At 51.0% G+C, this 26,430-nt stretch overlaps 9 protein-coding genes across 9 annotated transcripts; 6 read left to right on the top strand and 3 right to left on the bottom strand.

Moving 5' to 3' along the window:
- Positions 1-124: 124 nt before the first annotated feature.
- On the bottom strand, positions 125-586 carry MRS44_003543 (uncharacterized protein; the record flags this gene model as incomplete). Its single annotated transcript, XM_065623243.1, has 2 exons — positions 125-517; positions 569-586. 2 exons carry the CDS (start codon positions 584-586, stop codon positions 125-127), a joined length of 411 nt encoding a protein of 136 aa, XP_065479315.1.
- Positions 587-1,548: 962 nt separating this feature from the next.
- Positions 1,549-3,950, top strand: MRS44_003544 (uncharacterized protein; the record flags this gene model as incomplete). The annotated part of the gene is made up of 4 exons (XM_065623244.1): positions 1,549-2,338; positions 2,392-2,759; positions 2,816-3,031; positions 3,087-3,950. 4 exons carry the CDS (start codon positions 1,549-1,551, stop codon positions 3,948-3,950), a joined length of 2,238 nt encoding a protein of 745 aa, XP_065479316.1.
- Positions 3,951-4,316: 366 nt separating this feature from the next.
- Positions 4,317-6,589, bottom strand: MRS44_003545 (uncharacterized protein; the record flags this gene model as incomplete). The annotated part of the gene is made up of 2 exons (XM_046279362.2): positions 4,317-6,314; positions 6,371-6,589. 2 exons carry the CDS (start codon positions 6,587-6,589, stop codon positions 4,317-4,319), a joined length of 2,217 nt encoding a protein of 738 aa, XP_046137665.2.
- A 931-nt stretch (positions 6,590-7,520) lies between these two features.
- Positions 7,521-10,245, top strand: MRS44_003546 (uncharacterized protein; the record flags this gene model as incomplete). The annotated part of the gene is made up of 6 exons (XM_065623245.1): positions 7,521-7,683; positions 7,736-7,810; positions 7,861-8,098; positions 8,352-9,177; positions 9,231-10,158; positions 10,211-10,245. The coding sequence occupies 6 exons, from the start codon at positions 7,521-7,523 to the stop codon at positions 10,243-10,245; spliced, it is 2,265 nt and encodes a 754-aa protein (XP_065479317.1).
- A 567-nt stretch (positions 10,246-10,812) lies between these two features.
- Positions 10,813-11,378, top strand: MRS44_003547 (uncharacterized protein; the record flags this gene model as incomplete). The annotated part of the gene is made up of 2 exons (XM_046273565.2): positions 10,813-11,080; positions 11,194-11,378. The coding sequence occupies 2 exons, from the start codon at positions 10,813-10,815 to the stop codon at positions 11,376-11,378; spliced, it is 453 nt and encodes a 150-aa protein (XP_046137667.2).
- A 2,306-nt stretch (positions 11,379-13,684) lies between these two features.
- MRS44_003548 (uncharacterized protein) lies at positions 13,685-14,644 on the top strand (the record flags this gene model as incomplete). Its single annotated transcript, XM_046275401.2, has 1 exon — positions 13,685-14,644. One exon carries the CDS (start codon positions 13,685-13,687, stop codon positions 14,642-14,644), a length of 960 nt encoding a protein of 319 aa, XP_046137668.2.
- Positions 14,645-15,193: 549 nt separating this feature from the next.
- Positions 15,194-16,546, bottom strand: MRS44_003549 (uncharacterized protein; the record flags this gene model as incomplete). The annotated part of the gene is made up of 1 exon (XM_046275402.2): positions 15,194-16,546. The coding sequence occupies one exon, from the start codon at positions 16,544-16,546 to the stop codon at positions 15,194-15,196; it is 1,353 nt and encodes a 450-aa protein (XP_046137669.2).
- Positions 16,547-18,858: 2,312 nt separating this feature from the next.
- Positions 18,859-20,609, top strand: MRS44_003550 (uncharacterized protein; the record flags this gene model as incomplete). Its single annotated transcript, XM_065623246.1, has 5 exons — positions 18,859-19,115; positions 19,231-19,295; positions 19,363-20,221; positions 20,286-20,498; positions 20,549-20,609. The coding sequence occupies 5 exons, from the start codon at positions 18,859-18,861 to the stop codon at positions 20,607-20,609; spliced, it is 1,455 nt and encodes a 484-aa protein (XP_065479318.1).
- A 2,586-nt stretch (positions 20,610-23,195) lies between these two features.
- Positions 23,196-25,298, top strand: MRS44_003551 (uncharacterized protein; the record flags this gene model as incomplete). Its single annotated transcript, XM_046279363.2, has 3 exons — positions 23,196-23,375; positions 23,431-25,017; positions 25,071-25,298. 3 exons carry the CDS (start codon positions 23,196-23,198, stop codon positions 25,296-25,298), a joined length of 1,995 nt encoding a protein of 664 aa, XP_046137671.2.
- Between the last annotated feature and the right edge of the window lie 1,132 nt (positions 25,299-26,430).

A 26,430-nucleotide genomic window follows, 5' to 3' on the forward strand; every position in this document is an offset into this window, starting at 1 on the left:
AGTGATTGATCGTGATTCCTGATGCCTCTAAAAGCTGCACGATAGCGTCCAGCTTCCTGTCATGTTCCTTGCTTGATACCTCCAACCTCGATACAGCGCAGCTGAGACCGTCTACTTGGTGCTTTCAGTCGCTCTCAGAGTCTTCCACGGCCTTGATGATTTTGTCGAGCTTGCTAGTATGAGTTGCGTGCATGACGCGAATCTGGGTGTGGGATCCCACATTCGCCAGCTGCCCGATATTGTCGGTGCAATCCGCAATTCTCTCAAGTAGATCTTTGTAACGGAGCTCATGTGGGCAAGTGAAGCTGTGGTGTACATGGCGTAGCTTGGACTCGTTACACCAGGCGTGAGCGATGAGGAGGAACTCTAGAATTGCCGCGTAAAGGCTCTCAACGGCGAGGCGAATCTGCTTGGTTGGGTAAAGCACGGAAAGGGCCTCAACACGCGGGAGGCGCTGCGCGACTTCAAGGAGAGATTTTGACAACAATTTCAGAGTCTCGGCGTGGTTTACCGCAGTCTATCGTCAAGCATTAGCCGGCAGAGTCGCGAGGGTGATATGACAACCCACCATAAAGAGCAGCTGCATGGTTCCCCAGACCAAGGCAACATACTCGGGATGGTGCTAGACAAAGACGTCAAGTATTTGGCTATAATGGTAGATAGTTTCAGAAAACCTTTGAAGTCATTTTCTTGTCTTTGACGATCCACCTTTGGCCTCGTACTTGGCCATCGTCGAGGCGACCGCTTTTTGAACATCATCGAGGGAGGATTAACTTTCAAGAAGAGAATTCTCTTTGTCGGTCAGACTGGTACTCTTATCGAAATGTTTCTTGACATTCTCAAAAGCATCCTTGGCGATGCCTACCCCACCTTGAAATGCAGGTTAGGTCCCATCCATCTATCTGCTGGCCCTTACCTTGGTCGTAACCTTGATGCCATGCAGCGAACAGAGAGCCTGGATCCATATCTTTGCAAGGGAAGCGAGTCTCGCTGGTTCAATCAATGCGTGATGCCTCGTCAGGTATTGCCGGTCGGCATTCGGGCCTGATCTCATATGTAAGAGAGGAGAACAACAACCAGGTTGGGCGGCTACATGATCATTGGTGGCTGAGCAAGATGAATGTGCAATAACAAAACGCTCCTTTCTGCACCAATCATGGCGTGGATCCTCGTTGGGCACATGAGGGGAGCGTGAGGGCTTTTCGTCCACAGCCTGATCTCCTCCAGATGGTTTTCAACACCTGCACATCAACTACCATGAACCAAGATACAATACGAACCAAGAACTCGAGGACCCTTATATTTATGTAGGCCGGCCCTTTAGCAGCCAGAGCCAGCAGAGTTAGTATTCGATCCCTCATCTCAAGACTACCAAGACGTATTCCTCTTCGTTGGGATCACAAGAGACTGGATCTGCCCAGATCAGAAGTGGATAACCCGTTTGAAGATCTGGTAATACCATTCTGAGGTTTAAGTCGCATTCTAGATGCGGGCCGTGCTAATTTAACTGTCTTTGTCAGACCGAAGATCCAGCCATCGACCGAAAACATGATGCGAAGGCACATTATAAACCATGCCACATCACGGCCCCGTACAGAAGCGGATCCAATTCGTGATTATTCTATCGACCGACCTGTCGAAATTGAATATGGATTCGGTGGCAGAAGATCTGAAGAGACATCATGTCAAGCATCAAACACCATTTCCGACGACATTTTGGGCAGTGATGCGGTGGTGAACAGATTGAGAAGGCGACTACAGCAACTAGAAATCGAAAATAGTCAGCTACGCGGAAACCCAATCGACTCCGATTCCGTCAATATACAAGTTTTTCACTGCTTGCGAAGCCAAGACCAAGAGAGCGATACTACCTACTTGTATGAGCCCGAATGGGAGAAGCAGGGCGAACAGATCACGTTGAAATGTCAGTTTCCCGTCCCAGATCCAGTCGGATATTCTCAGCATCACAACATGGCATTCATCATCTACAAGCAATACAACCTCTGCCAACAGGAATTGGCAGTGGAGGCAGCCGTGGAAGCGAGCGAGGCATTGGGCAAGCCCGAGGCTTGCGCCCAGTGGGTGGTCCTGACATCAAAGGAGATGGTCGAAGCGATGAAGGCTTTCTTTGCTCAAACACCATCTTTCTCCGACGTGCCCAAATTAGCTGAGAAGGAAGTCATGGCTCCCCCTTACACCTGGTGGTACCACCGCCGAAAGTTTCACAACATCCGGAGCCTGCCGACACGCCAGGCTCAGCTCGTAATGGCTCTCGTAGACTGGATCGAGGCCAGCTACGCGTCATTATTCAGCACAGTCGATGATCAACTGCACAAAGGTCATGTATCTTGTTTGTCTATGCCTTTTTTCCTACGACCGGGGAGGTCTTAGTCTCGAGTAAGGATATTGTCCCCAGGGGCTATGTTGTGTTGGACCACCCTCAGCCTGACCATGACAGTGTGAAAGACGAGGAAAAGGATCAACAAGACGCATCCCGGAATACAGTGTCATGGCGTGTCAAATGCCGTTCGCTTGAATATTCAGGCGAGTTTTATCTGGTCAAGGAAGACGTCAAAATAGCGATCGAAACCGAACTCCCAGTTGATGAAGTAGACATAGCAACTCTATCTGCAATGCCCCTCAAATATGCTGCCCACAGCGTACAGGACAGGTTGGCCAAGCGAGCAGAGATGTGGTGGACGTTGCGTGGCAAGAAATTTGTTTCCTATGAAGGGGGTCCTTCATATGAAACACAGGCAGTGGGTGGAAGCCTATGCCTAGGAAGATTTACAGACGACTAACTAACTTGCATTAGGTGCAAAGGTTCATGATCGACTTCGCCACTTACAAAGAACTTCATCCGGACAACGAATACTCTCGTCGCACACAAATCTCTTCCAACGTGGATGAATACTCTCCAGGCGACAACCAAGGTCCTCAAGCTCCCGAGATGTATTTGTTTCCGACAATGGTTCCGGGCTTTGACCTTCGACGCAAGATATGGGGCAAGTTCAATCGATATTGGCAGGTTGTAAATTAAATGTGTTGTGCTAATATCTCGAATAGTTGACCTCCAAGTGGATCAGATTCGAGATGCCGTCTGGAATGACAAGGCCTTTAGCAACCTCGTGGCTGATGAAAATATGAAGGAATTGATCCTCGCGTCTGTGACCAACCAGCTTGAGACAGAAAAGGGAACAGATCTCATCGACAACAAGGGGAATGGTCTTATCATGCTTCTCCACGGCTCACCCGGCACCGGAAAGACTTTCACCGCTGAATCAGTCGCCGAGATCGCGAAAAAGCCCCTCTACCCGGTGACTTGTGGTGACATCGGTACTGAGCCAGAGCAGGTGGAGAAGAATCTCCGGTCCGTTCTCCACCTAGGGAAAATATGGGACTGTGTCGTGCTGCTTGATGAGGCAGAAGTCTTTCTTGAGCAACGTACGCTTCAAGATCTCAAACGCAGCGCTCTAGTATCTGTGTTTTTGCGCACCCTCGAGTACTATGAGGGCATCCTCATTCTCACCACGAATCGTGTCGGTACCTTTGACGAGGCGTTCAAATCGCGTATCCAACTGGCCTTACGCTATGAGAAGCTCCAAGGCCACCAGAGGAAGCAGATCTGGCAGAACTTTTTTGCGAGACTGAAAGAAATCGGAGAGGGGGACAAGATCAATTTCAACGACCTTGAACTAAATCTAGACGAGCTGTCGCGGTATGAGATGAACGGTCGGCAGATTCGCAACTCGATCACGACAGCGCGGCAGCTGGCAAAGTACCGGGGAAAGAAGATGAATTTTTCACATCTAAAGAGGGCTATTACTGTTGCAGAAAAGTTCGATAGGTATTTGGCTGATGTTCAAGAGGGTATTGATGAAGGCGGTGGAAGGGGGGAGGATGGGAGGTATTCGGACGAGTCTATTGCCCGGCAAGACGGTGTACGGTGAGGAATATGAATGGTTATGATCAGGACTGAAGCTCTAGGTAGATTGACTTGTAGTATATGTTTTCGTAAATTCTATGGCGGTTAGTGGTGGGCTTCATTGCCATAAGCGAGGGTAGGTTTGTGTCCGTGAACGTGCTGCAAGATGGGTAAAATGAGCGATCGTTTGCTCAGATCCGCGAGTAGACACAATGAGAAAGGGGCTAGCTCGGGGTTATTTGGTAGACAGAAAGTAAAGTGAAGATATTTGATGTTCTCCCGATAGCTGTACTCCGTATTTATGCGCATAGGTGACCATGAGATTATGCATTGAGATATACATACGAACAGGTTTGCCCATTGCAGTCGGCCATCCATTCCCTATGCCACTTTAATATGCCACCATGGCATTAAGCCCATCCAACTCTCGCTGCCAGCAACGGTGCTGGCTAATAGCATACACAAACTGCTCCAAGAAGCCCTTTGCATTCTTTGCAACACTGACAATCTCCTTCAGACTCTCGGGCCGCGCGTTCCTGAGCGTCACAACTCCGTAGCTCTCCACTACATTACCGTCATCCGCCTCTGAGAGGGAAACCTCAGGGAGCTGGATCGCATTCTCAATCAACTGGACGCCTTCACCAGTGCCGCCGATTGCCTTGAGATGACCAAAGGCTTCGCGGATGTAATGCCGGGCACGACCGATCTTGGCGAGCGTCTGGATGGACCTTTCACCGCCGGGGATGAATAGGGCGTCAAACATTGTGCTTCGCTGACCCTCGAGGTGGTGGTCAGGAACTATGCCTTTAGACGAGTCTGGGTTCTCGTCTGCTGAGAAGATTGCTGAGCGACGCGGTGCGATGACAAGAGGGATGGCATTTTGGGCCTTGATGGCCCCATACACGGCGTTGAAGGCGATGGGATCGTAGCCGTCTGCGATGATGATACCGACACGGCGGGTGGCAATCGTAGGGGTCTCAGGGAGGAAGTCCATCTGACTAAGATTCTTGGCTGTGTTTCCAGGGTTTGTTTTACCACCCTCTGGCTTCTTGCCTCCAACCATGTCCGCGACAAGCTCTGCAAGTACGCCATCTACCTCTGATAGTCGCTGTGTCAGTCGTTCATAGACGATGGATTCGTCGCAGTGGTCCAACTCGAACGAAAAAGCTGCCCGGAGATGCGCTCTCTCTGGCTCCGAGAGGGAGTTATAAAACAGTTGAGCCTGAGAGGTGTGGTCCTTGAACTTGGCACTTAGTGCTCGCTCCTTGATCCCTTGGACCTTTTGAGGATAGTCGATGTAGCCACCTTCTTCCTTGGTAGCTGCTGGCTGATAACCATATCTGTTTGGCCAATAATTGACCTTTCCCTTGGCAATTGTATGTCGCATAGCACCGTCGCGGTTAAAGTTCATGACAGGGCATACAGGCCTGTTGATGGGCAACTCCTGCCAGTTGATGCCAAGTCTACTGAGTTGAGTATCCGAATAAGAAAAGTTTCGGCCTTGCAGAAGAGGGTCATCGGAGAAGCCAATACCAGGAACGACGTGACTGGTGCAAAAGGCGACCTGCTCAGTCTGGGTAAAGTACTCGTCGACGTTGCGGTTGAGCTCCAGTTCACCGATGTAACGGACGGGGATGAGATCCTCAGGCCAGACTTTGGTGGCATCGAGAATGTCAAAGTCAAAGTCGTGCTCCTTGGACTCGGGGATGGTCTGGATGCCAAACTTCCACTTGGGATACGCCCCGTTCTCAATAGCCTCCCAGAGATCCTTGCGGTGGAAATCTGGGTCCTGGCCCGCGAGCTTGAGGGCCTCATCCCATACAAGAGAGTGGACACCCAGCTCAGGAGTAAAGTGGAACTTGACAAAGTGCTTCTCGCCCTTTGCGTTGATGAGTGTGTAGGTATTGACGCCGAATCCTTGCATCATACGAAAGGAGCGAGGGATGGCTCGGTCGGACATGGTCCAGAAGTACATGTGCGTCGCCTCCGAGTGCATGTATACAAAGTCCCAGAAGTTGTTGTGTGCCGACTGCGCCTGTGGGACTTCATTATGCGGCTCGGGCTTTCCGGCATGAACCAAGTCCGGAAACTTGATGGCATCCTGTATGAAAAAGACGGGGATATTGTTGCCCACAATATCCCAATTTCCCTCTGGGGTGTAGAACTTGACCGCAAAGCCACGGACATCGCGGACTGTGTCTGCAGATCCTCGACTGCCGAGGACGGTGGAGAAGCGGACAAAGAGGGGCGTCTCGCGAGAGGTGTCGGTGAGGATGCCGGCGTGGGTCACGTCTTCGGCCGACTCGTGGAGTCTAAAGGTACCGAAAGCTCCGGCGCCACGGGCGTGGACGACTCGCTCAGGGATACGTTCATGGTCAAAACGGTGGATCTAACACGTCCTGATAAGTCTTTGTCCTGGGGTTGGTATTATTATCAGAACTATACCTTTTCTCGACCAAATGTGTCCTCCAAGAGCATAGGTCCTGTCTGATCGTCCCTATTCACGCGCAACCAGTTGTCGGTGTTACTCTGCTTGGTGCCAAAGTCGGAAGTAATCCTCGACTTTTCGTCAGGCTGGACCATGGTGGTCTTGAGCTGATCGATCTTGTCGCTCTTGGAACCCATGACTGCGTGCTTGATAGTCCCAATTACTTGCTCGGACATTTCGTATCGCGAACTCAGGGTATCTGGGGATGTGTGAAGACAATACTCTTATCCAGGGCGTCCTGGCTAACGCTCATCTTATACGACTCCGGGCCTCGTCCAAAGGCACGTTCGTTTACGTCACAACTGCGTTCATTCCTCAATCGTGAGCGGGGAAATGCCACCACAAGGGAGGTTTGACCACGGAAGTGGTTAAAGCAATTAAATCGTCATTACTTGTCAGGAGGAATTCCTCCGACAGCGATTGGCCTATGAAGGGCGTGTCATTGACAAGTACCCATTGTGGCACTGTGGACAATGCTTCTCTGAGATGTGATCGTCGTCTGCCAGGTTACACCGGCCTCAGTCACGGAGAATTGCTCCGGAAGGATGGGCGCCGTCTTTCCTGGGGGCTGGCGAATCGGCCGGGGCCCGTTTGTAATGTCTTGATGTGGAATCTCGAATCTTCAATGACAGCTACAGTTCAAGCTATTGCGGGAGCCTTGTTTAGCTGCTTGGTAGCCGCTTTCCATGGAGCTTCCAGAAGCCGGTGTATTCAACGCCTCCCGCCCCGAGTGACATTGTCATCTCGAAGCACTGATCTTGAGAAAGTCATGGAGAACGAAGTAGATAATTTTTTTTTTTTTTTCATCTTTTGTCTCTTTTATTCCTTCTTTTGTTTATTCGCTGTAGTACGGTTTTGACTGTCAAGATATTTTGTTACATGGGGCGTTTGTCAAAGCGACGTCATCGACGTCATTGATATAACATCATTTCATGCTTGGTTTGTCGTCACAATCAAGTCGGCCCAGCCTAGCCTATTCAAACCTTGATATTTTTTTCAACCTGTAGATTCTCAGACACACACTCATTTACTCCGTTTTGGCTCTGTGCACCTCGTCTCACTTCCCTTGCAATACGGCAATACCTATAAACTTGAGCTTCGAACAAGATGCCCGGCGAAGTCATTGACAGACCCAACCCGGCACCGCTCGAGAGCCGGTTGCCATATGAGACCCTGGACCTTGCGGCGAGGCCGCCAAAGAAGGTCCTGGACAAGAGTGTTGCGCAGTCCCTGAAAGACTTTCAACAAGCAGCATGCTATCTTGCTGGATGTATGGTGAGCCACCCTTGGATGGGAGAAACTGGCTGACGCCCATCAAATAGCCATGATATTCCTCAGGGACAATGTCTTACTCGAGAGAGACTTGCGATTAGAAGATGTCAAGCCACGGCTGTTGGGTGTGTAGCTCACTGCCTCTACACTCAACCACGCTTGCTAACCACCACAGGTCACTGGGGAACATGTCCTGGCCTCATCCTCGTATGGTCTCATCTCAATCTATTAATTCGAAATCATGACTTGGACATGATTTATGTTATTGGGCCCGGTCACGGCGCTCCAGCCGCTCTGGCATCCCTATGGCTTGAGGGCTCTTTGGAGCGATTCTTTCCTCAGAAGTATGGTGTTAACAAAGATGGTCTACGAAACCTCATCACAGGCTTCTCTGTTCCCGGAGGTTTTCCCAGGTGAGACAATAATTTTTCAGGGCAACATGTCTTGCTAATGTAGCCATCAGTCATATCAACTCTGAAACCCCGGGATCCATCCACGAGGGTGGTGAACTTGGCTATGCCCTAGCAGTGTCGTTCGGTGCAGTCATGGACAACCCTGACCTCATTGTTACATGTGTTATTGGCGATGGGGAGGCTGAGAGCGGCCCAACTGCAGCGCAAGTTCAGCTATCCAAGACAGAAGATCAAATTCCTAATTTGCTCACAGCGCCTGGCATTCCATCAAGTACATAGATCCCGCAGAGTCTGGAGCGGTCATCCCCATCCTCCATGCCAATGGATTCAAAATCAGTGAGCGCACCATCTTTGGCTGCATGGACAACAAGGAACTTGTCAGCTTGTTCTCTGGCTACGGATATCAGCCGGCCATCGTTGAGACTTTAAATGAGATCGACGTCGAACTTGGGAGCGCTTTAGAATGGGCCATCAGCGAGATCAGGAGCATTCAGAGAGCTGCGCGAGAGGGCAAGCCGATTGTGAAACCGCGATGGCCCATGATTATCCTTCGAACCCCCAAGGGCTGGACGGGCCCCAAGAAGGTTGACAATGACATCATTGAAGGCTCATTCCACGCTCACCAGATCCCCATTCCCAACGCCAACAAGGATGAGAAGCACCTAAAGATTTTGCAGGACTGGCTCCAGACCTACGACGCAGGTCGGTTGCTCAAGGACGGGAAACCTACCGAGAGCATCTTGGAGATCATGCCCCAGAAGGATGAAAAGAGACTTGGGCAGCTTAAGCAGACGTATGACCCGTACAAGGCCCTCAAACTCCCTGATTGGAAGCCCTTTTCTGTGGAAACCTCTCAGCAGAGCAGCTGCATGCAGCAGACGGGCAAGTTCCTGGACAAGGTCATCACCGAGAACCCCAAGAGCTTCCGTATTTTCTCTCCTGACGAGCTGGAGAGCAATAAGCTCAGTGCAGTCCTCGAGCATACAGGTCGAAACTTCCAATGGGACGAGTACTCACGGGCTCAAGGTGGTCGGGTCATTGAAATCCTCTCTGAGCATTGTTGCCAGGGGTGGATGCAGGTAAGCAGAGCCATTGCATGTCGGGCGACCAGATGAAAGCTAACTCCCAGCAGGGCTACACTCTCACGGGTCGGACTGCGCTATTCCCCAGCTATGAGTCCTTCCTGGGCATCATCCACACCATGATGGTCCAGTATTCCAAGTTCAACAAGGTTGCAGGCGAGGTAGAATGGAGAGGTCCCCTCAGCTCCATCAACTATATTGAGTCCAGCACCTGGGCCCGCCAGGAGCACAACGGCTTCTCGCATCAGAACCCATCCTTCATCGGAGCCGTGCTGAATCTCAAGGCCGAGGCCGCGCGGGTGTATCTGCCTCCCGACGCCAACTGCTTCCTCAGTACCATTCATCACTGCCTGAAGTCCAAGAACTATGTCAACCTCATGATCGGCTCCAAGCAGCCGACGGCTGTCTACCTTTCGCCTTCTGACGCTGCGGAGCATTGCAGAAAGGGTGCGGGAGTCTGGAAGTTTGCATCTACTGACGGTGGAAAGGACCCTGACGTTGTGCTTGTTGGGGTCGGTGTCGAGGTGACCTTTGAGGTTGTCAAGGCCGCCGAGATGCTCCGGCAGCTACTTCCAGACCTGCGAGTCCGTGTTATCAACGTAACGGATCTCATGGTGCTTGCTTCTGAATCTCGCCATCCACACGCGCTCAGCCGAGTCGAATTTCTAGACATGTTCACCGAGGACAAGGCCGTGTGTTTCAACTATCACGGCTACGCTGCGGAGCTCCAGGGCCTTCTCTTCGGTCGTCCTGGTTTGCACCGCATGACAGTTGAAGGATACAAAGAAGAGGGAACCACAACGACGCCGTTTGACATGATGTTGGTTAACTGGGTGAGTAGGTTCGATGTGGCGAAGCGAGCGCTGAGAGGTGCCGCCGAGTACAAGGATGAGGTCAAGAAGCAGCTAGACGGCATATTGAAGAAGATTGATACAAGAGTTGAAGAAGTCAAGGCGTATATTAGAGATGAGGGCACCGGTGAGTTTTACACACATTTCTTCCATGTTTCTCAGTGTTAACAGATTTGCAGACCCAGACGAGTTGTATGATATGCCCGACTTCTAAAAGGATCTGCAGCCTGTATACGGGGAACACGGGCGATTGTAATTTGGTATGAGAAACCGGGCGTAATAGGTTCCGGCTGAGCTCAGCTCCGGTACATGCATTGGTATCGGGATACGAGATGCGAGGCAGAATCACACCCAAATAGCTGAGGGTTTGCGGTCTTTACTGAGCTTGTGGTTTTTCTATCATACGACGAGCCCTATATCCCAGATCCTATCATGTCCACACTCATCTGCGTTTGAGAAACGATTCGTTGGATACACAGCCTAGAAATAGAAGCACTTTTGTCAAGATGGGAAGCATGTCGTAAATGGCCTCTTCATATTGAGCCTTAGACATCTCTGTCAGTGTTGACAACGGTGCATTCGCTTAGAACCCTGTCGCCAGTTGTTTGGGATCTTCAAAGAGGCTTCCATATATGCCTTATGGGCGCTGTTGATTGAGCAGTAAAAGAAAGACCCATTTACTACCATTTTGCCATGGGTATTTGAATTAGTCTCTCTTCAAGTCCTCTGACTCTGGCAAGTCGCTCTCATACCTCAATATGAACCAGTCCAAAACATTGAAATGGTCTCACCTCCTTCAAAGTCGACCTCGCTTCACCCTCCTCAGTACGAGGCAGTTCACGACAGCGACACGCTGTCCGACACAAACCTGATACCAGATCAGCTGTCCCTCTCCCGCAATCCCCCATCCGAATCCTCCCCGCCACCAGTTCTGCGAGCTCACCGCAGTTTTTGGTGGCAAAGAGTTGGGCTTTCCGGCCTGTTGATCCTCATCGTCGGTACTATTATCATGCTTGGATCCTCCGGCATCCTTATCTTCCTCTGGGACGGTACTTCAGCTGCCAAAAATCGCAACCAGTCTTATTTTTGACAAGTTATTGTTGGTCGGGGTGGACATCGCAAGTCGTTACCATCTGCTCAGCTGCAATGCGAACCTCGATAGGTCTTCACATTGGTCTTATCGCGGCCGCCACCGCTGTTGTCATGCCGGAAAGGACGGGTGTCTTGCTAGTCGATTCTCCCGTTCTCTCCATTGCAAGAGCAACAGGTCTAGACCCCTTGAACATTCTCCATGCCACTCTAAGGCGATGCATCGCCGGCAGGGGGCTTGGGTGCTATATCTCCTAATTCTTGCTACGGCCTTCATCCTTTCTCTTCTATCCACTTTCACTTCGACCATGCTCCTTTCGGATTTCGACACTGTCCAATCCAAATGCCGCAGACCGCCCGCAATGTATCTATTGACAGCAATGAAACGGACCGGTTTTGGAACACCACATCGTACTGGAGGTATCCGTCCTCAGCTCAACGGCTATTTGCTGAAGTGCAGCCCAAGAAAGGCCTTCTTGGTGACACTCAAAGCACCCATCGTGCAATGTTACCTCTTTCAAGTGCAGAGTCAAGGACTTCGCTGGAATAGTATTCTGGACCTGCAATCGTCACCGACTTCAGAACAGTACGTCAGCCGCTTGGTGTCGAACGTGCTTCCTTTACAAGGAAAGGAGGAATGTTACACATATCGACTGACCAAAGCGAACCCTATAATCACGGGGAGACTGGGTCCATCGAAGCTCTGCTTGTGAGTTGCTTATCATCTTCTACCACTTGACCACTGGCATTGTACTCGGAAATCGAAAAAGAAAGGCCACACGCATTTATTAAAGGAGCCTCCGATCCTGGCCTTGACGGCCTGGCACTAACAAGGGTCCTCCTCTTCAACTCGACCTTTTTGCGGCAAAACCACAACACGAGGGCTTGGGACAACATATTGGCAAATTCGACAGGAATTACCCATCAAGTTAGAGATATATGGACCGAAATCTTTGATCCACACGGGTTTAACATTGTCAACGTCACCGCTTGTTATGTCAACGTCGCTGTGTGGCAAATACATCACGTTAACATTTCTGGGCTCGCCATTGAATCTGAGCCGGATGGCTATTGGCGACATGAAAGTGCTAGCGAAGCTATCCTCAATCAGTTTGGGGTCGGGAATCGATCATCAGATTTCAACCAGCGCGGTATTCTAAGGCTTGACATGGGCACTTCTCTCCCCACAGGAGACGTCCCCAATGACGACCGTACTAACCTCTTGCTCAACAAAAGTCTAAGTGACAGTTCGTCGGGTATTGTAGGATCATGGGCCTTGAGCGATGACTTGAACTCGTTGCATTGTTTGAGGACTGGTCGGTGCACGCAATTCATGCGGCAGTCTTTCAAGGCATCATCCAGGAAACACATGATCCGGCTCTCGCAGTACAGGTACTCATGACTCGGCTATACCAGGTGGCTTACTATGAACTGCTGCCATACTTTAACATCGAGCATTCAGTAACAACAATACATGCAACTAGTGCTCTCGTCCCAGCTCGGTAGACTGGGCTTGGTATCGTCCTTGGCCTCGTCTTCATGCACTTTGCACTACTCCTTGCTACCACACTGCTTTTTGCAACTCAAACGAAGTCATCGATGTTGGGAAATGCGTGGCAAGCAGTTGCGCAGATGGTTTCACCTCAGACGAGAGAGATTGTCGAGTCCGCTGATCGGATGCGGGATGAGGAGGTCGACCAGGGGATAAGAGCAACGGGTCGTGCCGAGGTGTGTCATGTTTCAATTTCTGGTGAGAGGGAGAGGATAGAGGTCAATCGCTATGACAGAAGATGAAGAGCATGGCCTGTAGCTCAAGCAGTTGATAACAGGCCGGATTAGCATGCCAACCTAGCGACCAGGGATAGGTCCTTCCAGATGCATACTTTTAGAGAGCCAGTAGTCACGGTATAATCACAGGAAGCTTGGCTTTTGGAGGATTTGGTGAATTCTGGATAGAGAATGAACTATAGCATCGGATCTTTCTCAGAATCGGAGTATCAAACGTTGATCTTCACGACCCGGCCCGTTCCCGCTACGGGGCTCCACACGGCATGACACGGGCCCGAGTGGAGCCTGGGGATGTGATCCCTGCCGGCCCGGTGGTGGAATTCGGAATCAACAGGGGCCAAGAGATCTTTTAACTGAAGGCAAGAGGTCAAGTACCTTTGACTACTTCGTTAGGTATATTGCCTGGCCGCTTTATCATTCCAGCGCCTTATAGTGAGGGATGCTTGAGAATCCCCAGTATCATTGCCAAGCACTGGATGTAAGCCGCAGGCCAATAAGACGCGTAACATTTTAGCATCCTTCAGTGGGGTTCATCCTCCTGGTATCAAATACGCGATACGATAACCTCAAGTCAGCTAGAAAGCAATCGAAGCCAGGCACGAGGTATAAAGAGCAGGTTCCTGCATGATCCATGGGTCGATTGGAAAGCTGAAGCTTCCTCCAGGTCCCCTCGATCTTAATTGCTCAAAGCTGCGTCAATTATTCTTACTGCCCTTCAATCCAATCCCAATCTCACCCCGAGGTCCACCGACTTCAAATAAATGCAAACAGTGAAGATGACTACAAGTCCTCGAAATCTGTTGACATTTCGCCTCCCCTCCACCAAGCGACTCATTTCATGGGCCGAATTTGGCTCCCCAAATGGACGACCGATCATCTACCTTCACGGAACCCCTTCTTCTCGCCTCGAGTGTGCCGAATTTCACCAGGAGCTTCATGACCGCAATATCCGACTGATCGCCCCAGACCGACCAGGCTTCGGCCGGTCTGAGGTCCACCCCGCACGAACCATTGGAGGCTATGCCAACGATGTTCGGGCACTCGCACAACAACTCAATCTTTCGGAATACGCAGTCATGGGTCAAAGTGGCGGTGGTCCGTATGCCCTGGCATGTGCCAGATACATCCGTCCAGAAGAAGGTCTACGAGCCGTGGCGGTCCTCGGGGGCTTGTCGCCTTTTGAGTCCGGATTCGAGGGTGCCCACTGGGCTACGGCTTTCAGCCTCAAAATGGCGAAGTGGACGCCTGGGCTACTTGGGTTCTTCCTTCGCCTCCCGATTCCGAGCCGGAAAGGCAACTTCACAGGTCCCTTAGAAGAATGGGCCGTTGATCCATCAATGTTAGCCGAAGCGGAAAAGACACAGCAGGCTTTCGTCAACACTATGAAAGGCCGAGAAAAAGAGATCATGAGCAAACCAGGAGCTGTGCACCACCTCACCACAACCTTTGTGGAAGCAACAATCCAGGGAGTCGATGCTCACTTGTATGAGTCGAAATTGTTTGCTCAGGAGTGGGATTTTAAGCTCCAAGATATCACGTTCGCGTCAGAAAGCAAAAGGCCGTTGATTATGTGGTATGGAACTGAGGATGTCAACACTACGGTTCACATGGGCAAATGGATTGCCGACAGGGTTGCTGGATCGCAGCTTCGGGAGGTTGAGGGAGAGACGCACAATACGTTGGTGGTCAAATTTGTTGACTATTGCGATGAACTACTAAAAATTGCTGAAAGATGATGCAGGGAAGTAATGTGCATGGCATGGGTCTCAATGACATCTGGGCTGTACCGCAGGCGTGGTCTTCTAACTCAGTTATCCCATCAAGGGCCGCGCTTCAACTATAACAAAGAACACATTAGTACCGCAGATGCTTTGGTTAGCAGCCTGCCTTTTTTGAACGCAGCCTACCACGGATGTATTATAGAATATGTAAATATCACTCACTGTCTTCAATACTATGATAAAAAGGGGGTGATTTATTACAGGCCGTGTTCAAAGAAGAGTGCGAGCCCAGGCGATTGACTGCCACCCTAGACCTTGCTCTGGGATACTGAGGGCAGCTTGGTTATGCTCGTCAATTCGACCACTCAAAACTCTTGCACCTATCTCTTCGTGTTTTATCGACATGGATGAAAAAGGAAAAGACAAAGGAAAGAACAAGGGGAAAAGGAAGGAAGGTGTCGAGGGTCTATTGATGACGCTGAGGTGGCGCTTTCCACCTTTACCACACAAGCCGCTTTTACCAAAGAAACAGCATTTCGAAACTCCAAGATTTTCTCTCAAAGATCAAACACACCACTGCTCAACATGCACGCCTTGGACACGATCCAACACATCGAAATCAAGGCCATCTTGACGGAAAGAAACGATAACCATGTCAAAGAGGCGCCCCAACACCTCAACTGTCCAGTCGCTCTCGGATAAACGCGTGATCTGAGGGATCGCGTCCTGTGAGACCAATGGATCTGCCCAGGTGACATCAACCTTCTCGGTCAACACCAGGCTCTTTGCAAGTTCGAGGCCAGGGGAGTTTGCGAGATGGGACTGCCCTCGTTTGAACCCGACACCAACGACCAGGACTCGCGGCCGCATTCCTCCACAGCCTTCGCTACAGAGACGCTCGACTGCGCGACGGGCAACCTCTGTCGGACGAGTATGCATCTTCTCAGCCGCCGCTTGAAGAAGAGGGAAGTTGCTGTTGGAGAGCAGATACCACGGATTGACAGGGATACAGTGTCCTCCAACACCAAGTCCGGGAGAGAAGGGCTGGTAGCCAAAGGGCTTGGTTGAAGCTGCCCGACACACCTCGTAGGGGTCAATGCCGTGCACAAGGCAGGCATCTGCCATCTCGTTGGCATAGGCGATGCAAACCATACGCTGGCAGTTCTCATACAGCTTCATCATTTCGGCAACCTCTGGGCGCGAGACCGGGACAACTTGATCGAAGCTTTGCGAATAGAGCCGGAGGATGGCGTCAAGCGAGCCTGGCACCACATCGTCGAGTCCCGAAACAATCTTCGGTATGGATTGAGCCGGCGGCTCGACACGACCAGGATCAACGCGCTCTGGCGACATGCCGGCAAAGAATCCTCTTTCTTTGGCGAGAGGGCCAAGGAGCTCGCGTGTCATTCCGACAGCCACAGAACTCTCGACGACCACGACCGCGCCTCGACGGGCATAGAGGCCGACGGATGAAAGGGCGCTCCTGAGATATGAAGAGTCGATGGTCTTGTCAGGAAGCAACAGGGTTGGCACCGAGATGAGAAAGTGGGTGGCATCTGCAAGATCACATGCCTTGGAGGTGAACCTTACTCTGCTCTCGGTCGTTTGTTTCTGAGCCAGTTGCTGCGTTCGAGCCTCAGAGACATCGTATCCAAGCACATTGAAGTTCCTGGAAAAGACTCCAACAAGGTGCTCGCCGACATAGCCAACTCCAATGACAGCAACGAGAGGCTCCGTCGTCAAGTCGATTGACTCCGTCTCGGTAGGCTGGATACCCCCTTCTGTCTCTGAGACTTCGCTTGGTGGGGTGATGTCGTAGTATTTGCGGTTGGAGAGGTTCCATGGTTTGGAGTCTTGCTCATGTGCGATCAGGGGAAGCCCCTGAGCTAGGAGGCTATGTGAAAGCAATTGGGTCATGCTGGCAACGGTCGGGAAAGGTCTGCTAACGAATGAAAAAGCTACAGAACCGGAACATGCACTGGAAAGATCCGGGGACTCCAGCTCAGATATGCGGCTATGGACAAGCAGGCAAGCTCTGGCTGCAGACGGAGATCGAGCGATTTGGTTCAAAGATTGCAATATACTCCGAAGATGGGCAATACGACACGTACTCGCCAGCCCCCACACCAGACTCTCGCCGAGTAGTGTTCAACAAGCAAAACTAGCATCTTCATCCCTGATCTCTTCGAAGCCTTCAGTCAGCATCTGCCAAGACTGCCAGGGCGTGCGGTTCGAGAGCATTCCCTCATCGACTTCATCCTCCAAAGTGCATCCGCCTGCGCAGAAACGAGCTTCGTCCCGGCCTCGCGAGTGATCAGGGGTATCCTATTGTGAGCCCAGCTGGAACCGCCACCTCGTACTTCTTCCACCTGTCGACGCTATAGCCAACTCTATTTTCCCCTTTGGTGCCTTCATCCGTCGTGTATCCGGTGCAGGATGATTCGAGGCCAGAGACACGGCAGCTGGCCCTAATTGAGCGGTACTGCATCACGATTGCATTTGACCGGATGAGCCGTTTCACAACTCGGCGGTGTTGCACATCATGACCTAGAATTAGAGATCGAAGCATGCCTAATTCTCATCACGACGCCTGGAATTTCGAGCTGAAAGGGGATAGCTTGCGCACACTACGAAGGGAACGAAACCTCTGCTGCCTATTTCTCGGACTGCGTTTGTGAAGAGAATACGATGGTTCAGATATGCTATCCTAGCAAAATCACTCTCCCAATCAAAATCTAAGAGAACTCGACTGCAGTTGAACCTATAAGCCCTACGGCAGGGGTCTTTGAGCAAAAGTCTAGGAACTGGATTGAACAAGGTTTTGGAGCACCAAACCTAGCCGAACACCGTCACACATCCGGGCAATGTGACCATCGTATCGGTACTTGAACCACACCCATATCCGCAATTTCTACCCAGCTCACAGACTGCACGTGGAGAACTCAGTCTGGCCTTTGTGAAACGATGGGATGAGAGACTCAGGAACAGCCCGTCAAGCGGGCGTTCTTGGCTCAGTGGCGTCCACCTGTGTGGAAGACCATCAGCCGTCCCGGAACTGGCTCAAGCCACAAAAAGAACACCAGATCCAGGGCAGGCCGCTCATCGGAGAAGAAATTGGTTGGCCTGTCTCATATTAAAAGCCCATGGCATGTATGAGACGGTTACACACGGCATCCATTGCGTCGTCATCCTCAGCGGTGTGATGCTAACTCGATAAGACGCGTCGTCCCTTTCTCCGACCTGAGTCCTGAGTCGAAACGATGAAGCTTTCTGCTGTCCTTATTTCGCATAACTGGTGGAAAAGAAAAGCCACGGGCTGCCAAGTCGGTACACAAAAGTCTCGATCACGAATGAATACTGTTGGACCTACAGCAACACGCATTGAGGCTCGCTCAACCTTCTTTTCCTGCAGGACGGAAGACCAGGAACATGGGAGAGCTGAACACGAATCCTGGCCGTCAGCGACCTTGCCTGCATCAACTTTCATCATATGAGCGTCTAATTGGCTTTTACTTCTATTGAGAAGTGGGAAAGGATTCCGGAAACCGTCTCCCGCTAAATATTGTCTCCGGAATAAGCTTGATGCTGCCAGCAAGGTGGCCGAAACGGCCCCCATGTCGGCCCTCCCGATCCCACCTCGAACCCGCCTTTGGCCAAGACCTGAGAGTCTCTGGCACCCTAGATTGCATGCGATATTTCCGGATACACCTACTCCTTTGCAGTGGTTGACCTTCTATTACGAGCTATACCAGTCTTCGCCTTGGCAGTGGCGCCGGGTCACCAGTAAGGAGCCTGGTTGAGAAGGAAAGTCGAGAGGCATGGGGACGGTTCCAAGAAAAGAATAAAATTACCGGTGAGGGCCACATCCGACAAGGGCTGAACTATTGCTTGGAGATGGCTGAAGTTGCGGCCATCTCGCGGATCCTGATGAGCCATCATGGCGCCCTGGTGGGGAGACCTAGGCTGTCGACCCAACACATTGGACCTGCCTGGACGGGGTTTCTCGTGTTCATGGATGCAACGGGTTTCGGCGTTCCAATATACAGGCTCCCCTGAGGTGATTCTACCCGACTTTGAGCGAGCTGCATCTAAGCTTGGTCGGGTAAATAAGTCGTGATTCCGCTCCTGAAAGACGCTTGTGCTTCTACCCATCGCTCGTTCATGTTGTCACTCGTTTCTTTCTCCTACTGTTTCCCTGTCTGTTGAAGCTCATGGAGCGTAGCGTCAGGATGAAGCCTGTCCTTTCTACCACCCTCGTTTCTTTGTTGTTCAATGCCGGGACTGCCCTTGCTGGGCCGGCTCTAGCTGCGGATCAAGTTCTGTCACCGAGATATGCTATGCTTCGAAAGCGTGCAGAGTGTGGTCCTGGGATTGGATCGTGCGACGATGGGTCCTGCTGTTCAGAGAGTGGCTTCTGCGGCACAACCGAAGAGTTTTGCGGTGGTTCAAGCTGCCAGCTCGAATACAGCGACTCCTGTGATACTTTGTAAGTTTCGCCACAAAGAGCTGATTGCAGGTGAACGAGAGGAGGTTATCCAGATGCAGCACTGCGGAGGCCCATGGATTAGGGTTGCATGAATGATGGCTGACTGTCGACTCAGCTTTGGACCAGATGGGAGCAGCACGGAAGACATCCCTCGACCAAATCTCGGGAATGTGCCCTACGGTATGTACACTTGTTGCTCCGATGTTGTGATGTGCCTCATGGCACAAGACTGACAAGATCATGACAGGCAGTATCATCAGAACTTGCACGACACCTGGTGTGATTGCCCTGACGTTTGATGATGGCCCGTACACCTACACCAACGAGATCTTGGACGTATTGGACGAGTATGATGTCAAGGCAACCTTCTTTGTTGCCGGAAACAACAGGGGAAAGGGGCACATCGACGACCCGTCCAACCCGTGGGCTGCCATGCTGAGGCGCATGTATTCGGCAGGCCATCACATCGCCAGCCACACGTGGACTCATCGCAACCTCAACGAAGTCAATAGCACCATCAGACGAACGGAGATGATTTACAACGAGATGGCCTTGCGCAACATCTTTGGGTGGATCCCTACGTACATGCGGCCCCCTTACCTGGAGTGCATCTCTAGATCTGGGTGCCTCGACCTGATGGAAGAGCTTGGCTACCACGTCGTCAATAATAATATCGACACCAAGGACTATCAGTATGACAGTCCGGATCTGGTCCAGCTTGCCAAGGACAGGTACTCTGATGGCGTGTCCTCTGATTCGGACAACAATGGGTACATTGTGCTTGCCCATGATGTCCACGAGCTGACTGTCACCGAGTTGACTGCCTACATGATCGAGACAGCGCAGGATCGTGGGTACAGACTAGTGACAGTCGGAGAGTGCCTTGGAGATCCCAAGGAGAACTGGTATCGAACTGCACCTCGGGGCCGTGACTACACAGCTGTCCCTACTCACAAGCCGTCCTCTACCAAGGACTCGCAACCCACCTACACAGTTGAGCCCACTGGTGGCCTCAAGATTTCGCCCAACCAGACTTGTGGTGGCAATACGGGCTACACCTGCCAAGGATCTCGATTCGGTAACTGCTGCTCCTGGTATGGTTACTGGTAAGTTGGCTCATTTTCACTTTGGTGAAGCACGGGTTCAGCTGCACCCTTGATAGCTGTATAGCATGCCTTTGCAACTTCTCTCTTTGCTAACGTTATGGTTTGTAAGCGGCTCGAGAGACCCATACTGCGGAACTGGCTGCGACGCCGACTTTGGGTCGTGCAAGCCTCCCAGTGGTGAGATCCACGACACCACCAACGGCCTCTGCGGATCCAAGTTCAAGGCAACCTGCGCCAATTACGGATCTAAGAATTGTTGCTCTCCGTACGGATTCTGGTAAGGCGTTCTCTCTTTCCGGGACAACAATAGGCTGACTTGGATGGTAGTGGCAGCAGTGACGAGCACTGCGGCAAGGGCTGCCAGGAGGGCTTTGGGGAGTGTTACTGAGAGGGGGTTAAGCGCACCAGCACCTGTGTAATTGGGGTCTATTTCGTCATATCCGAGGGAAGTTCCTTTGGGATACTATTTGTTTGAGTTTCCTTGGACCCTTGTCAAGCCGTTTGGGGCTGCTTCAGCCCAACATCTCTGGGTTGTTTCGGTAGTTGATCTCTATGCTTAATATTCTATTCTTAAAACTTCATTCATCTACTATATACTCTTCATTTATGTTCCTAATTCTTTGTTTAGTTCTATTCATACATCTTGTCCTGCAGAGTCACTTGATGCACATTTGACGATATATCCGTCACGTAGCCTACGATGAATGCTCAGTGAAGGCGAACACCCCAACAACTCATGTTCAGACATATCAATCCCTTGTAGATTGGGCTTAAGGTTAAAACGCGCCATCAATGCGTGTCGTCCTTGGCCCCTCGTATGGGATATGCGTGTGTGCCGCCGTATTCCCACATGCGTCGCAGCGTCCCAAATAGGCAGTGCTTGCAGAGAGTGTGAAAGAAGAGGGTGTATACCTGCTAGAATAGCCTCACCATGGCTGTCCTGTCCACCCCACGAATATGCAGCCTCATAGTTGAAGCTCACTGGATGGAACCAAGAAGCCAGGAACCAATTACCAGGCCTCACGCTCATATCATCAGATACGGCGTCTGAAGTAGAATCCGAGTGAGCTATTATGCAAGCTAGATTTGCTCCGAATTCCGAGCGTTACGCAGCATTTGCAATGTGTATTTTCGGGAGGATAACCGGACCATGATGTCAGTGACGTTGTGCATCTTGAGGCCAGGACATGGGTTACGACTCTGTGTAACCGTGGCTTTAGACAGGCAACGGGCTCTTCGTTTCGTGGGTGGGGAGAGTCCTCTTCTGTGTTGATCTTGACTCAAAACGTCTCCTTCAGACCCCGGGTCGACTTCCCGTCTCCGGGGATAACCTCCGTAGTTCACGACTGCTGTCAAGAAGAGCAGACGTACCGGTACTTTGACAACACGAACCCCCTGCGTAGGCTACTGCAGGTCCTGGGATCATGGTTTCGGGGGCTGCGATGCAAACACGGCTTCTTTGTTACTTTGCCTTTGCAATGGCTTCATATCACGACATCCCGGGCAAGACTCCCGGCCTGCGCTGACTCGATGTCGTGTCTGTGAAGATGTCGTGTGCTTGGAACTATTTGATGTCGTCCCATTTGTGAGCGAAACTCGACCTTGAGACACGAAAACTCCCCCTACGGCTGCATCCCGTCTTGTCTTGAGCTGACCATCTATCCCCTGAAATCCCAACTCAAAAGCCAAGATCATGGCGAATTCGCCATTTGGCCGTTGAATGATACATTTTCCACTTGGCCTACCGCTGTTGAGATGGCTTGAGACTTCGGGATCAAAGGAGCAAAGACATCTTGCAGAAACGAGACGCGGGATGCTCTCAACAGCATGAAAGCTGATCTCGATGGTCCTCACTACCGACCCGTGTCCGTTTTCTTCTCACGAAGGATCCCGAAATTGAAAAGAACCAGTCCTTACTAACCGGATGTGATTCTCATGTTTGTCGCACAACGTAATGGTGGGGGGCCTTTCACGATGTTGTGACTGCATGCTTCCAGGACGAGCTTGGCTGCTTTGGTCGAGGCGCAATGGTGGAAGAGATGCACCTATTCATTGTGGAGGTAGCCAAAGATACGTGAACACGTAGGTTAAAAATAATCTGACTCGTATGCTGTCCACGTTGCTAGAACTGTTGGCAGTTGTTGAACGTTTACAGACAGCATCAAACTAATAGTCTACGCCATGCTTCATCCAAGACACCGCATTGGGCCACTGGATAAACTCAATGCTGTCTCCTGGCAGACTCATGTTTATGCTTATCCCTGTTCCTGCTTGGAAGCAAGAAAAGGGTTCTGGTGGATGGTGGTCAAACAGCGGCTGAACAAGGGGGCGTGTACGAGCTTCTTCAAGCATGTCTCCCTTAGCACTTTGCTATTCTCGATCAAGGCATACATCTTCTTGACTTGGTTGTTTGAAGGCTACAGTCACCGTCTCACGCCCCTGAGAGTTGAGAGTTCGTATCAGACCAAGAGCTATCTGCTGTTGTGCCATGGCATCGGAGGTCTCCTCTGGGACCGTGATTGAGGACGGTGATGCCGGCCGGTGTGATGAGTTCCCGGTGAGGCGCCCGGCACTTGATGCTCAACGGACTTTGCAGGAGAGTGGCGAGAAAGCGGGAGATGGAGTGATTCTGCTATAGCTTCTACGGCTCCCCAGCGTCTTCTCGCTGTCTGCCCTTGTTCTTCACCCTGCCCGTCACTTGCTTGGGCTTGTCATATCTGCGAGTTCCCACCTTTGAAGGGTGCATACTCCTCTCATTGAGTCTTGATTGAGACTCTGCCTATCGTTCATCTGAGTTTTCTCCATTCTCCCCTGTTGCTGCGTCTCTGGTACGCAACTAGCCGCTTCGCTCGTTCTTATCCCAGTCATTCACTATCAAATCATTTCACCCTTTCGTTTGTCCTATTCCTTACCCCTGCTGCAGTTGAGTCCCGGCCGCACGTCGCTCGGCTAGAGGGACTACGAAGTTGCCGCGATGAGCTTCCTGGGGATCCCGCCTCCCAACGGGGAGTCGTCTTCCTCTGCTGAGCGATTCAATAGCATGACCTCTCAGGGGTTCAACAGTATGACTCCTCAGGGATCTCACCCACCCGTCTCCTACAATCAAGTGTCTCAGTATCAACTCAGACCTGGCGGGACCGGCTCCCGGGACTCGGTGAGTACTTCAACTCCAATGGGGAAAACTTGAACTAATACTCAACGTTGTCAAGTCTGTGATTCGAGGTATTAACGGCGACTTTCACCCCGGTGTCCAAACTCCTCGGTCAGGCGTAACCCAAGCCTCTTGGCTCACCCACGGCGGAAACGACTCGAGCCTCTCTTTTACCTCGTCCATCCAACAAGAAGAAGCAAAACTCCGCTGGGACTCGGACGAAGAGCTCAAGAAAATGTCCAAGTCGATGCTCATGCTCCAGAAATGGGGCCTCATCATCGGCCTCGTTGGCCTCAACGCCGCGCTCATCTATATCGGGTGGAGATACTACGAAGTGTACTACTTCCTCCTCGTTCTCCTCAGCTCGAATACGATTCTACAGACATTCATGTGCTTTTGCATCATGTTTCATTGGTTCTGCACTCATATTCTCTGCTTTTGGTGGAAGCCCAAGGAGAATGTCCCGGATGAGCCAGAGAAGATGGTCCTTTTGTTGCCATGCTACAACGAGACGTACGAAGAGTTGACACGATCCCTGGACTCTTTGATTACGCAAAAGAACATCGACAACCATCCACGTGTCATTTTTATCGTCGTCGACGGAAACGTCCGCGGCCCTGGCATGACAAAGACAACTCAGGGCTATCTTCTCGAGGATATCCTAGAGCCAGGCCCATCTCGCGACTTTGAGAACGGCTATCGTGCTCGCGACGGCCTCTTTATGCCAGTCAAGACACAGACTGGGTTCTACAGGGGCATCCCATACGTCTTTGTCGGCAAGCGGTACAACCAGGGCAAGCGAGACAGTCTCTGCTTTGCACGATCGCTCCTCTACCACTTCAAGCAGCGCTCCGAGAACGTCGTCACAATGTTCAACAATGACCTGTTTGAGTACATCGGCAACAACTTTGTCCAAGCTGGTCTCGACGATGTTACCTATCTCTGCGGTATGGATGCCGATACCGTCTTTGACGAGTTCTGCATCTGGGAGATGATCAAAGAGATCCGCAAGAACCCCAAACTTGTTGGCGTGTGTGGTCACGTCTGCGTTGACTTTGACGGCCACAACTGGGGTCTTTGGTCTCTTTACCAGTCCGTCGAGTATTCCCAGACGCAAGGTCTTCGTCGCATGTTCCAGTCTCGCATCACGGGAAAGGTCAATTGTTTGCCTGGATGTTGTCAACTCATCCGCGTCGACGAGGCCACTTTTGGAGATGCTGTCCTCAGAGAGCGCTTTGGATATTGCCCCAAGCCTAATGATACCATGACACAACACATCATGGGCAATTACTCAGAGGATAGTATCCACGCGTCAATCATCTTCAGTCTCTTCCCTGGCAAGCAGACGGCGCAGGCTCTCCGCGCCAAAGCCATGACGATTGTCCCACAGACCTGGAAGGTCTTTCTCTCTCAGCGCAAGCGCTGGGCTCTGGGAAGCATCTCGAATGAGTTTGTCATGATATTTCGGCCGGGCATTATCCCCATCGAGAGACTGCAGAGTGTCATTGCTGTCGTGACTTGGGCCATCACTCCATTCATCATTGCTGCATTCGTCGAGCTCCTCATGGTGTTTGCCAAGAGAGGTAGAGAAGTGATGCAGGATCCAGTATTTCTAGGTCTCATCTGCGTTTTGTTCTTCCGCTACGTAAGTTTTGTCCTTTTCGCGAGCATACAGGCTTTAGATGCTAATGGTATCAGCTCTACTCATTCTGCATTGGCTTCTGGCTGCCACGCAATAACCTCGAACGAGTCCAGTACTTTGCAGGCTTCGTTCTTCATCTTTTCACATCTCCATTCATGAACATTATTATCCTCGTTTATTCCCTTATACACTCTGACGACTTCAAGTGGGGCAAGACCCGCGAAGTTATTCGGGATAGCAACGAGAAGGACGGCGACGACGTCGGTGGGCGAGGCACGCACTGATGAGGCGTATGTTGGTGTCGCATGAAATAAATGTCTAGTTTTTGTCAATTATACGCAGTGTGCTTGTTGATAAATTGCTTAGAGGATAAGAAGGGTGGTAGCTGGGCCTGAGTATACGCATAGTTTGGCATGGTGTAATGTTGACAATCGGCTCAGTCGAGCAACTTGGTTTTTGGAAATAGAGAAAATTTACCATGGACACATGAAAAGGTTATGATTATCATAGATTTTGAGTGCTTGGATCATGGTTGGAACAAGGCTGTGTGTATGGACTCATCCGCAAGGTCATGGTGTTGAGAACAATCGCCTATAGTCTCATGATGAAGAGAAACACACGATTTGGACGTGGAGGATAAGACATGCCATGATAGAGATAACGAGAGTCCGAGTGATTGGTTTTTACATGGATTCACGGATAAGATAACACCAAAATCGTGGATACTCGGCATCCCCATATCTTGATCGGCAATTAGATGCCGAGATACTATTCCCCCTGTTCGGAGGTCTAGCCTCTTTCGACTTTGATAGACGGCCGACATATCGTCGCAGATTACATGTCAAGTTGATCAAGATGCCTTCAGAAATTGCAAAGAAGACCATTTAATTGCTATGGTGATTGTTGGCAAGATTCTTTCTACATAGGGTCACAGGCTCCTCTCCTGTAAACATTACGTAGTAGCATTCGCCAAAGAGCTTGATCCTTCATGGACATCCTTTCCTAGAGCAGCAAGAAATTCTCCTAGCTTTTAGATTATAAGCTTAGAGGATTTAATGCATCATCACGCGATTAAACTACCCCTTGGCGCAGCGCCGGAGGGAAATGGTTACCATTCAGGGTAGCCAAGTCCATGGTGTCGAGAATCCCTGCTCCAAGATACCCTCCAACAACATTATCAACAACAGATCAATACGAATAAACACGTAAGAGCCACGCATTCATCTCCTGTCCCCATGATCAATCATCTCCACAAACCAAATCATGAACAAACTCCGTGGTCATGAGCGCGTCTGCACAAGATAAATCAACCCCGCACGAAGATACCGACGGGACTTTTTTCCTTGATTGGGAATAGCCTCTGTCCCCCTTGTCGATCTCTGGTAACATCCCATTGGCTTCACTCTTAGCGTGCCC

Source organism: Fusarium solani, assembly GCF_023522795.1.
Source record: "Fusarium solani strain SB1 chromosome Unknown bctg00000001, whole genome shotgun sequence".
Taxonomy (NCBI): Eukaryota; Fungi; Ascomycota; class Sordariomycetes; order Hypocreales; family Nectriaceae; genus Fusarium; species Fusarium solani.